General features: G+C 34.4%; 1 protein-coding gene across 1 annotated transcript; it reads left to right on the top strand.

Annotated features, from left to right (window-relative positions):
- LOC109825026 (40S ribosomal protein S9-2-like) lies at window positions 4,943–10,529 on the top strand. Its single transcript, XM_020391702.1, has 3 exons — window positions 4,943–5,061; window positions 5,829–6,210; window positions 10,059–10,529. The coding sequence occupies exons 1-3, from the start codon at window positions 5,034–5,036 to the stop codon at window positions 10,234–10,236; spliced, it is 588 nt and encodes a 195-aa protein (XP_020247291.1). The 5' UTR covers window positions 4,943–5,033; the 3' UTR covers window positions 10,237–10,529.

Here is a 12,263-nt window from a genome sequence, read left to right on the forward strand (position 1 = left end):
AAGGCTCCCCCATTTTCTCGGCTTTGAAGCCATTGCGGGAGACTAACTGCTTTAGCGTGTCTCATAGGCTACCGCAATCTTCAAGCCGAGAAAATGGGGGAGCCTTTAGCAAATGAGCTAAGGTTTAACCTTTGGAAGTAGGATGATTAGCCAACCAGAACCAAGCAGCCAATCAACCGCCAACAAGTTTGGTCTAATTCAAACAGCAACTCCCCCCCTCCCCAAGTCTCTGTTCGAAGAGCCTTGAGAATGAAATATGCCCATCCCCTTTCTCGTTGGCTGAAAGTGGCTTTAAATAGGCAAGGGATGACATTGGCCATCCCTTGATTTATGGCATTTGACCACTAGTAGACCATACCTCCCTAGCTATGGGATGTGACTACCTAGGGGGTCCTACCAGCCATCCTATTCTTGTAGCCTGTCAGCCGCTCCATTTTTGTAGCCATCAATAGTAATTAAGAGAGTTCTGGTCATGCCTAACCTAGGTGAGGAGCGCTATGCTCTTTAGCTGTGGGATGTGATCGTTGATATGACTTTAACCATACTCCAAGTGGGCAGCTGACAAGTGAGCTTGACTAGGCATTCAGGCGAGCTGGCGCTTGGGTCTGCAGGCGAGCTTCAAGCTGTCGAGCTTGACCTTTAGGCGAGCTTAAGTTGTCAGGTGAGCTCAAACCTTCAAGCGGGTCCGACTCGTGCTAGCGAGTCAGCCAAACATGCGGGGTCAGTGAGTAATGATGCCTTTCGTGTTGACATGAAGAAGCATCGAGTCGTCTGGTCGAGTCATCTTTGAGGGGCCGACTAATGACACCTTTCGTGTCGACATGAAGAAACACCGACTAAGACACCTTTCGTGTCGACATGAAGAAACGTCGAGTCGTCTGGTCGACTGAGTTGGGTGGACTCGAATCGAGTCAGCTTCGAAAGGAAGAGTCGACAAATGACACTTTTCGTGTCGACGTACCGACTCGTCAAGTCGCCTGAGTCGGGTGGACTCTAGATGAGTCGTCTTGCCTTCACCCACTGTGGTCCCTTAAGCTCTTTTGCTTGTTCCAAGTTGTTGTGCAGGGATAAATATAATTTTTATTACCTACAGTCTACTCCTACCGATCCTACATATGTTAATCCCGGATCCGGTGACAACGATTCTACACCAAGAGCTCCTAAAAGGCCGAGATCCGATGTGTAGAATTTTTACGAAAGATAGACGTCACCAAGGATGAACATGGTAGGATCCTCACCTAGAAGGCTAAATGTGTGTTGTGCGGCAAGATTTTCTAATCTCATCATAAGAGCGGCACCAACCACCTTAAACGACATTTAGATAAACACAACAGAGGCCAGACGTTAAACGCCATTTAGATAAACACAACAGAGGCCAGACGCCTCAAGGTGATATCTGACAATCTATGATCTAACAATCCTCAACTTCTGGTAGTCTCAGAAGTTAGAGTTATGACACAGACCGTGCTAAGAAATGTATCATCAGGTTTATCATTCTTAAGAATCTTCCTTTTAGATTAGTAGAAGATGATAAATTTGAAGATTTATTTACAGATGGGTTTTACCCCGTATTTAAAAAATTTTCTCGTCAAACTTGTCAACGTACATGATATTTTAAAACATTATCAGGAGGAACAAGTAAAAATAATTTCTTATTTTAAAGTTTAAAATATAAATTTTCTTTGAATTTTGATATTTGGACATCTAGAGCACAAACGGGTTATTTATGCATCACAGCACACTGGATTGATAAAAATTGACAAATATTTAAAAGAGTTGTTTCCTTTATTGAAATTGAAGAGTCACATACTTGTATTAATGTTATAAATTTAATAATTGAAGAACTTATGAAACTAAAAATTTCAGAAAAAATATTTTCTCTTTCACTAGATAATGCAAGTAATAATAATGTAGCTGTTGATTTTATCAAAACAACTCTATCATTACCATATTATTGTGATCTTTGTCATATTAGATGCATCTGTTATATTTTAAATTTAATTGTTCAAAGTGTATTTACTAAAATTAAACCCATAATAGAAAATGTTAGGTTAATAACTTATATGCATAATGCTTCTGAACAAAGAATTAGAAGATGGAAACAATTTTGTAAAAGAAAAAAATGTAAAGCCCATACTAATTCTAAAAGATATTGACCACAAGTAGAATTCCACCTATGCAATGTTAAGTATAGCAATAGAATATAAAAAAATTATAAATGATTTTATTTTTTATTATTCTTCTAGTTCTAGCTCTGGTAGCACCTATGGAATCACTAAAGAGGAATGAACAATTATAAGTGATTTAAAAGAGATGTTACAAATTTTTTATGATGCTACAATGTTATTATATGGCTGTTATTATATAACCATTGCTTTAGTTGCTTTACAAATTTTAAATATTTAAATTTTTTTGGTAAATATCGTATGGATGATACTTATGGAACTATAAATTTTCAAATGGAGAACAAATTTAATAAGTATTTTAGGCATATTCCTCATATTTTTGGTTTGGAGGTTCTTATTGATCCGCAATTAAAGGATATTGGCATTCGAAATTTCTTGCAATCATTGTATGATAAATCAGATTATATACTTAGATGCTGGATCCACCATTACTGCTATTTCCTATCCTAATGCTATTAGAAATTATTTTCAAACATTATATGATGAGTATGTAGCTAAACATAATGTAGCTGCACATCGGTTTACAAACTTCGGCTTCTTCGAGCTCAAGTCGAAGAAAAAATGTAAGTTTTGATAAGTATGCAATGGTAGCTGAACTAACTGGTAGATCTGGACTTGGATCATCATAGGAGGTTTCTGAAATAGATGAATATTTTTCTGCTTCTTTAGTTAAATGTTAAAATAATAATTTAGATATTTTACAATGGTAGAGAGTATATGGATCAGCTTCATATTCTATACTTTCCACTATGATTCGTGACTTACTAACGGTACATGTTTCGATGGTAGCTTCGGGATCCGCCTTCAGCATAGTAGGATGTTTGATCGACGACCACATGACATCGTTAGATCCGTATACTATACATACGGTGATGTGCTTACAAGATTAGTGGAGGTACGAGAAGAGAACGCAAGGCATCGATGGATGACTGGAATTAAAGATAAATTTGAAGAATTGGGACTAGCAGATAGATATAAAGATTAAATAATATTCATCAAATTGTAATTTTTATTTCTTAGTTAAATTTTGTAATGAACTATTTTGGAAACAGTTACAAATAATAGTGATATAGGTGAGTATGTGCCAACCTAGTTGGGATGTACTCATCTATTGTGATGCGACGAATTCCGAAATAAATTTATACTTGTAAATGATTTACTGGTTATTAATAAAGATGTTATTTTTATCATTTGTCTTTTTTATAATTTGTATTTGTAAATTTATGTAATTTCAATTGATTAATAATATTATTGTTTTTATTAAAATTTTGCATACTTTTTTATGTAAAATTGGAGTTTTAAAGAGATTTTAAAAAAATAAAAAAATAAAAAAACCAGGCCGACCCGGAGCCTGGCCCGCTCAGGCCCGGACCCGAGCCCTGGTCCGGGCTTTGGTTTTGCCTGGCCCGGCCCGGATGGACATGCCTATATATACCTTTTTTGTGTAGTAGTTAGCCCAACCGAGACCCCTATATATAGTCATGGCCTTGGTTGGTTTTATATTTTTTCCTTATCATGATGATTCACCTTGGACATCTCATGGCCATCATAATTCCTTATGATGATTCACCTAGACACCTCATGGTAAATTTTTTTTACTGGAGTGAGCTAAGCATTTAATCCTCTAGATATTTTTAGCTGCACCATCCTCTTCTTTTTTTTAAGAACAGGAACCTTATTTGTAGTTATATATTAGATTATCGTAAATAATAATGTCTATAATAAAAAATTTCTTACGGTATTAATTTGGGTCATATGTTTTCTAGCTATTCATGCAAAGTCGCAACATGCTATTTTGTGAAGAAGAACATAGATGTTGGTGTTACAGTATATATATTATATATATATATATATATATATAATATATATATATATATAATATATATATATAGTATATATATAATTATTATTTTTATATATATATATACACACACACTAACTCTTTGTTCTCATTATGTATATAGTAAGGTTTAACAATATTAAAGAATCAATTCAACATTCTGGCTATGTAATAAAAGGTTGTTTAGCGATTGATAAAAATCACACAAAAAATTATTTTTTACTTTCTTAAATATTTATAGTGTTAGTTTTATTTATTGGTATTCTGAGATATATATATATATATATATATATATTATTATATTATATATATATATATATATATATATTATATATATAATATACTATATATAATATATATATATTATATATATAGAGCCAAAACTTGTGCTCCAATTAAGTGGAACATCCACTAAACTTTGTAACCCTTAGCATGTTTCCTAGGATCCTTGCATGATTATGAAGTGACTTTCTATATGTTACATGAGGTGGATATAAGTTTTTGGTGGACACTATTCACTATCACTATAAGTTGAACACAAGTTCTACTCTATATATTATATATATTATATATATATATTTATATATATATATATATATATATATTATATATATCTAAAAAATTCTTGCAGCAATGGACAGGTATAACACTAGTAATGTATAGTAATATTCCCTTATCAAATAGTTTATTGTACTCTGTCTTTACAAAATTCCTAATAATCAAAAAGCTTTTTAAAATGAAATTCATGCTTATAATTTCATCGAAGTATATAACCGTTGGCCCAATCCTATGTAGCGAACTAGTTGTTAACAGGCCAACACGGCCCATCTAGTTATACCTCAAAAGCTCAACTTACATTAGCCCTAACACGCGCCGTGCACGTGATGATTTAACCCTTATATACTCCGAATGTTTTCCTAGGGTTTCATCTTTTTCTTCCCTCCTTTTAGAGAGCGAGCGGCGACGGCGACTCGCAAGAGGTGATCTTTTAGGGCACTGCTTCGAAGATGGTGCACGTCTCTTTCTACAGAAACTGTATAATCTTGATCCTCTCTCTCTCTTAATCTTTTGTTTTAATCAATTTCTTCTCTTACTGATTGATGGTGTTTTTTTAGGATTTTTTATCTGCAATATTTAGTTCAATAACCTAAGTTCCAAAATTGTAGCTTTGTATAGCTGTAGTTGTTCTATCTTCACTAGATAATTGGTTCATTTAGATTCACTGTTAAATTTATTTTGATATAAGCGCCATTTTATTTAACAAAATCTTGGCGGATTTAACCAAATTAGTGACACTGACTTTTTGATTCTTTTAGTTTGACTTTTGGGGTTAGAAATTTTCTGGAGTATTTGAGCATTATTTTTTAATGATGATTACATTGAACTACAGCAATTACTTGTTGGTTTTTATTGTTCTGATCTCTAGTTGATTAGCTAAATCAATGTCACTATTTGGTGGTAAAAAAAATCTTGATGTGCAAAAATAATTCTTAGTTGATGATTTGAAGTTTGTGACGCTTGGTCTGTGTTGTGTTACACTATGATTCTTTTTGTATAACAAAGAACGGTAATTATTTGATTAGTTAATTTACTAATTTTCAAGGGTCGTTACTTTTTGGATGTTTCTTGTGTTAAACTTGTTCTATTTTGGCATCCTTCTCCGTTGTATGGATGGTTTCAGGTAATATTTCTTCAAGGATAAGAGTAGAATAACTACATGTTTCATAAAGGTTCAAACTTTAAAATGTATTTGTAATATTTCCAGCAAAAAACTAATTTTTATATACAAAATTTATATGCAGATGGCAAGACCTTTAAGAAACCTCGTCGTCCCTATGAAAAGGAACGACTTGATGCTGAGTTGAAACTTGTTGGAGAGTATGGTCTTCGCTGCAAGAGAGAGCTCTGGAGGGTGCAATATGTTCTTAGCAGAATCCGTAATGCAGCGAGGCAGCTCCTCACTCTGGATGAGAGGGACCCTCGCCGTATCTTTGAGGGTGAGGCTCTTCTTCGCAGGATGCACAAGTATGGGCTTCTCGATGAGGAACAGAACAAGCTCGATTACGTCCTCGCCCTGACTGTTGAGAACTTCTTGGAGCGTCGCTTGCAGACTCAGGTTTTCAAGTCAGGCATGGCTAAATCAATTCACCATGCCCGAGTCCTCATACGTCAGCGTCACATCAGGTAAAACTTCGACTTTGTAAGTTCTGTTCTATTTATATGTGGATTTTCTTTTTCAATAAAGCGACATTGATTTTTTTTGAGAGAAAGGATGGATTACCAAAGTAGTAATCCAGCCAGCTAAATTAAAAAGGTTGGTACAAAAAAAAGGCACTCATCCCCAACCAAGAATGAGTACCCTAAATCATCACAGTTTTACAAAGTAAGAAACTTCACCAAGTCTTTCTCTCCTACTGATATCTAGCAACAAAATATCAGAAACTATAACCCAATACCAACTGATATACAAGTTTTTCAATTTTAAACCACAAAATATATCACAAAAAACTTCCAGCTTAACTATCATTCCAGCAAGTCTATCACCCCCACCACAGGAACCGAAGCCCTCTCAACATTTGCAGCAGCCTTCTTTCTATTTATAAAGCGACATTGATAATCTCCGATAGTTTTTCTTGAATAATGCAACCACATTGGAATATTAGTTCTGTTCTATTTATAAGTTCTGTTCTATTTATAAGCTCATTGTAACTTATAGATTTTATGATTGCACTCATTGTTGTTTGTTACATGTGTTGCAAGTAGATGACCAAGAGAATTAGGGCCTTGCAGTGAGTTACTTTGTAAGCTTGAATTGTTAATGTAATGCCTATAATTCAATACTACTTGTGCTTCGTTTGTTCAAGTTTCTTTATGCTTCCTTTTTTGTGTATCATTTTATAGTTTCAAGCCTTGAACAAGGACAGAGTTTTCATACCTTTTCAGCTATGCTTGTCCTTGCGATCAAGATGGTAGATAACCATATCAAATGAGCTACTTTTGAATGCAAGATTTATCAGATGTTTATGTCATTTTTAGGGTCACATCACATACACATACCCAACACAATATGAGTGCATGCATCTGCAAATGAGAGATCTATTAATAATATGTGTATTTAGGTCATGCTATGCAACAAAATAGTTTTGAGACCATAGTAGTGCATTATTGCATTATAGCCCACAAATGGACGTGATAAGCAACTCCCTAGAAGTCTAAGAAATCAAGGCACATGAATTTATTCTGTTGATGTTTGTGATGAGCTGCTTAATTTGTCGCTATGATTTTCCCAATATTTTATTAAAACATAGCCATTTTTATTTATGCAAGAATTTTCTTTAATGTTCTCAAATTTCTTTCCTCCTGGCTTATAATGGAGATTATCTGAAATCATATTGACATAAATATGTTAACATGGAATAAAAGCAATGTATTTTGTATTGGTTTCATATGGATTACCTCTAATGAAGTTTTGCCATTTGAGGAAAAAAAGATTTCTGCAATTCTCTTGGTGAAAATCCTTTCCTGTAATTTGCTATTACTAGCTTCTACAGAAAATTTAAGAAATGCTATTTGGGTTTTTTTATTTTTATTTTTTGCTATTCTGTCTGTTTTGAGTAAGAAAAATTTTAGAAGAATACTGAGAATATACATTACATTTTGGCCTCGTTTGGTACGCGGGAATGGGGTGGAATTGAATGGTCATTCTCACTTCTCATTCCTTCCTACCAAACACACCCTCTTTTTTGAAGTTGGAATGCTCATTCCCACTTCTTATCAATTCCCACTTTATGTGGGAATGAGCATTCCCAATGAAATGATAGGGAATGGGCATTCCCACTAAATGAGAATCAATAAAATATACAATTTTAAAATACATCCATTCCCACTTCATTTTATAAATTACACCCAAACGTGAGAATGAGAATGACTATTACATTCTCACATTAAGTCCATTCCATTCCCTCTTCCATTCCATTCTCATATAAGTCTATTCCTGCGTACCAAACGAGACGTTAGTTCAAATCTTGAGGCCATCTTCCACATGTCATCAGAGATGGCTGCTTTTTATGGTCTGTTTTGTTATTTTTAGATTTGCCGAGTACCATGAGGAAATGAAATTATTCCAAGTTTTTCTTAACTATGAGCAATATTTCAAGGCCTTTTCATTCTAAGTGTCCATTGAGTTTGTATTTTTTTTTATGTTTGAAATTTTTTTAACAACTATGACTTCGGGAATAATATGTGTGATATTGAGACTAGTAATGTTATTTCCCTCATCTGTGATGCTTTTGTTTTTTCCCCATATCTGTCCAGTAAATACTCCTTGCAGGGTTTGTCTTCTGAATTTTTTTCTCCTATAATGTTTTTCTCAGCTTTATTCCTAGATTAGGTGGGTACAATGAGGAAATGAAATTATTCATATATGAGTTTCACTGAACTATGAGCAACAGTACAAGTCCTTTTCATTCTGAGTGCCCATTTTTTCATATTTTATTTTTTAACGACTATGAATACGGGAACAACTATATGCTGTTGAGACTTATATGTCATGTCCCTCATGCATGATCTTTTTTCCCTTCTGTTTTTTCAATTCCATCCATTAATTAATTGTTGTATATGCATTGAACTTCAGAAGTTTGGTTTCATCTTTTGAAATTTTTGTTTACATAAATTTTCTCAAATTTACCTTTGCTTTGATTTTATTTGTGTTCGAAATATTCGTTTTAGTGCTTATAACTTTGAGAATAAAAATCACACTATTAAGACTTATGATCTGATGACCCTTGAGCATGTTTTGTTTCCAATACGTGTTGCATTTGTATTGAGCCTCAAAAGCAAGGGTGTTTGTGTTCTGCACTTTTTTCTTTTCCATTTTCCTAGAATGGTTTTCTCAGATTTACTATTGCTTTTATATTTCTTTTTTCATCCTTTTTCTTGTGATTTTCTCTCATGTTGAGCTAGGTGCTTTTTTGCTTAGTCTTAACAGATAAGCATTTGTTTGGTTAAACGCCAGTGCATTTTATCATAATATCAAGTGTATCTAAATTTAGGATATGTAAATTATGTAGAATCATATTATTAATTCAATAGCTTAGCCAATTTTACCGCAGTCATATTTAAGAATTCTAATTGATGGAATTTGCAGGTTGGTTGATGTACATATGTTACTGACAAATCACAACTTATCATCCTTATAGGTTAATTATATATACTACCAATTTTTACTAAAGCCGCCCCCAGACCATATTTTAACTGTTATTATGATTAAGCTTATTCTTGCTACCCAATTTGTTCCCAAATTCTGAAATGAACTGTATCCTAGTTTTTGACTATAGTATGATCATCAAGAGTCCATTATCAGTCAGGGCAGTGACACCAAGTGTTCTTGTTCAATGCTTTCTTGTCCTCTTTTTATTTTGTTTCAAAATATTAATTGTCGTTTTTGTATTCTTATTTTATAATTTATAAGCAGTTTAAATTGATTCCTTCTACTAGGAATGTTAATGTCCTTTTCTTTTTGTTTCTTTCCCCCATGCCTATTCCAATCGGCATGTTCTTCTTACCATGTATTTATCCTTCTAGTTCATTTCATCATCAATTTATTGTTCTCATTCTTGCCATAGCATATTGAATTGTTGGGCGCTCAGATTTCCTTGCAGTTGAACCATTTCTCAAGCCACATGATGAATACAGGATTATTTCTCACGACGGTCGTCTGAGGCACATTTTATTTTGTGCTTATGTTGATACCAACATCCTATCTCTCTGATGGCTATTCTTTGCTCTTTCTTTATCCTTAAAATTTTTATTTAAATTTCTATTGCTACTCTTTCTATAGAAAGAATGTAGAGACAATGTTATCGAAGTCCGCTTCATGTTTCATGTGGACCTTAAGTAATCATTCTTAGTTGCTTGCTTTTTCAATACTACCATCTAATAAATGTTGCCAGGGGTCATGGCTTCAACATATGTTGCTATAGTTTTACTTTGAGCATAAGTTTAGATGCTTAGCTATCTTTGTGTCGATGCAGGGTTGGGAGGCAAGTGGTGAATGTTCCATCGTTCTTGGTGAAGCTTGAGTCGGCTAAGCACATTGATTTTGCATTGTCAAGCCCATTCGGTGGAGGAAAAGAAGGAAGAGTGAAGCGCAAGAATAAGAAAGCAGCTGAGAAAAAGGAAGCCGGCGGCGAAGAGGAGGATGAGGAGTGAGGGGTTGTGATATGCCAGAATATGTTTAGAAATAACAAGGGAAGCTCTTATTTAGGTTTCTCTTTTTATTTTGGACCTGGTGAGAATTATGCCATATCGTGTCTTTTTTCAGTTAGGTTTAGAGGACAACTCTGTTTGAGCTTCTTTTTGTGAGCTATTACGTGGCATGTTGAATGTTTTGATGTTGGTTCTCAAGAGTATTTTTGTTTTATTTGATATATTTATGCTTTTTAGGATAATTGTATGTGTTTGGTACGTCGGGCTATGTTTATCACTGGCTCATTATTGCATTATTATGCCTCTTGTTGCATCATAATTGTCGTTGTTTTCTAATCTCTCACTTTGTAGGTATCGTTCCCCATGCTGTCTTTGTGTCGATTGTTTTGAGGTTATTTAGTTTGCAAGTTGTCCTTAAATTTTACATAAAATCCATAGTTGAAGTCTCTAATGGAAAGTCAAATCACAGACCGCTCTCCGTGGAATAGCTTTGTTGAATTGCGTCCTCTCCTTTTGGTGCCATCGTTTTGTGAACACTTTTGAGAACTCCATCGTACCAAACTCATTGCACCAAGCTCATCTTTTTCTTGTCGCGCCAACCTCATTTCTTTTTCTTGTTGCGTCAAATGACCACCACAATACGTAGATGAATATTTAAGGTGAAGCTCATTCTAAACACAGCCAACTAATCAAGCATGGGAAAATGATCCGGAAAAATGATCTGAAAGATTTGAACTTAAACTGCTTTCATGTTCTAAGGGCGAGTTTGTATTGTTTTAGGTAGGACTGGGCATATTCGGTTCGGATCGGTTTTAAGCCCAATCCGCATCCAATCCGAATTTTTTGAATTCTCAGAACTCTCATCCAAATCCAGATTTTCCCCCCTTCATCCGAATATTCGGCCCAACCGAAATTCGGATCGGTTCGGATCGGTTTCGGTTTTGGGCCGAATTAATTCTATTTCGAGGAAGTTGTGAAGATCGTTCGAGTTTAGGTGGTTTTTCTTTAGTTTTGAATGTGCTGGAGGGTGTTGTGCAACTTACACCAAAATGCAGGGTGTTTTTGTGAAATTTACAGCTCAAGCTAGTGCGTATCCTAGTTTGAGATGAATGGTGTTGACTGATGTTTTTGCTGCTTGTTTGCTGCCATTAAACACATGCTTGCTTGCTTAGTTATATACTTTACGTCAAAGAGAATAAATAACAGGATTACCTCTGATTTTTTTTAAACTTTGTTCACATATTTGTGAAAATGGAATTAATTCAGAAAATTTGTTCACATATTTGTCAAATACAAGAGAATATTCGGTTCGGTTTTTTTTCGGGCGGTTCAGGGGTTCAAACCGGATCCAGAACGGTTTAATTCGGTTCGGGCGGTTTAGAGTCTTCTTCTCATCCATTTAATTCGGTTCGGTTAACCGGCCCATTTTTTCGGGCGGTTTTTTCGGTTGAACCGGTTTTTTTCGGTTTTTGCCCACCCCTAGTTTTAGGGTACTTCTGTTTATTTTCTCAAGAAGCAGAGATAATAATGATGTTTGGTGAAGATCTTTTTGTTATGCTTGTTGAAAACTGTTTGTACTTTGAACTGGATACTTTTAGAAGCAACAAGAGGATGCTTTTAAAAGTATCTTTATATATGACATACATTTTTTACCTTTCAACAATGATCATTAAGCATAATTTAACCAAACACCTTAAATTTTTTTAAAACAATTTTCTATATTTGAGTACCAAATAGCTATTTTCAGCAGTTTATTTAAGTTGATTTTATAAGCACCTTTTATAAGTAACTTAATGTAAGTTCTAGCAATACCAAACTGATCCTACGTGTGCTCGATTTAGGAGGGGAATTCCATGCTTAAAATGTTGTCCAAACACAGTTTTGAAAATCATGTCCATCGCCACCGGAGGATGATTTTAATATGATTTTTCTTTGATTTTTTTTTTTGAAAGAGGAGCTTTTTTAATGATGTTTGATCTGGGAACAAAGGCTGCAAAACAAAGCCGTGCCCATTTAATTTGTGAATTTTG

Source organism: Asparagus officinalis, chromosome 10, assembly GCF_001876935.1.
Source record: "Asparagus officinalis chromosome 10, Aspof.V1, whole genome shotgun sequence".
Lineage (NCBI taxonomy): Eukaryota > Viridiplantae > Streptophyta > Magnoliopsida > Asparagales > Asparagaceae > Asparagus > Asparagus officinalis.

What these genes read in the sequence shown, in the direction of transcription:
- LOC109825026 (XM_020391702.1), top strand. Translation starts at nt 5,034, where the DNA reads ATGGTGCACGTCTCTTTCTACAGAAACT. An exon ending in CGTCTCTTTCTACAGAAACT is followed by an intron (nt 5,062 to 5,828) that starts GTATAATCTTGA and finishes ATTTATATGCAG; the next exon opens with ATGGCAAGACCTTTAAGAAA. An exon ending in ATACGTCAGCGTCACATCAG is followed by an intron (nt 6,211 to 10,058) that starts GTAAAACTTCGA and finishes GTGTCGATGCAG; the next exon opens with GGTTGGGAGGCAAGTGGTGA.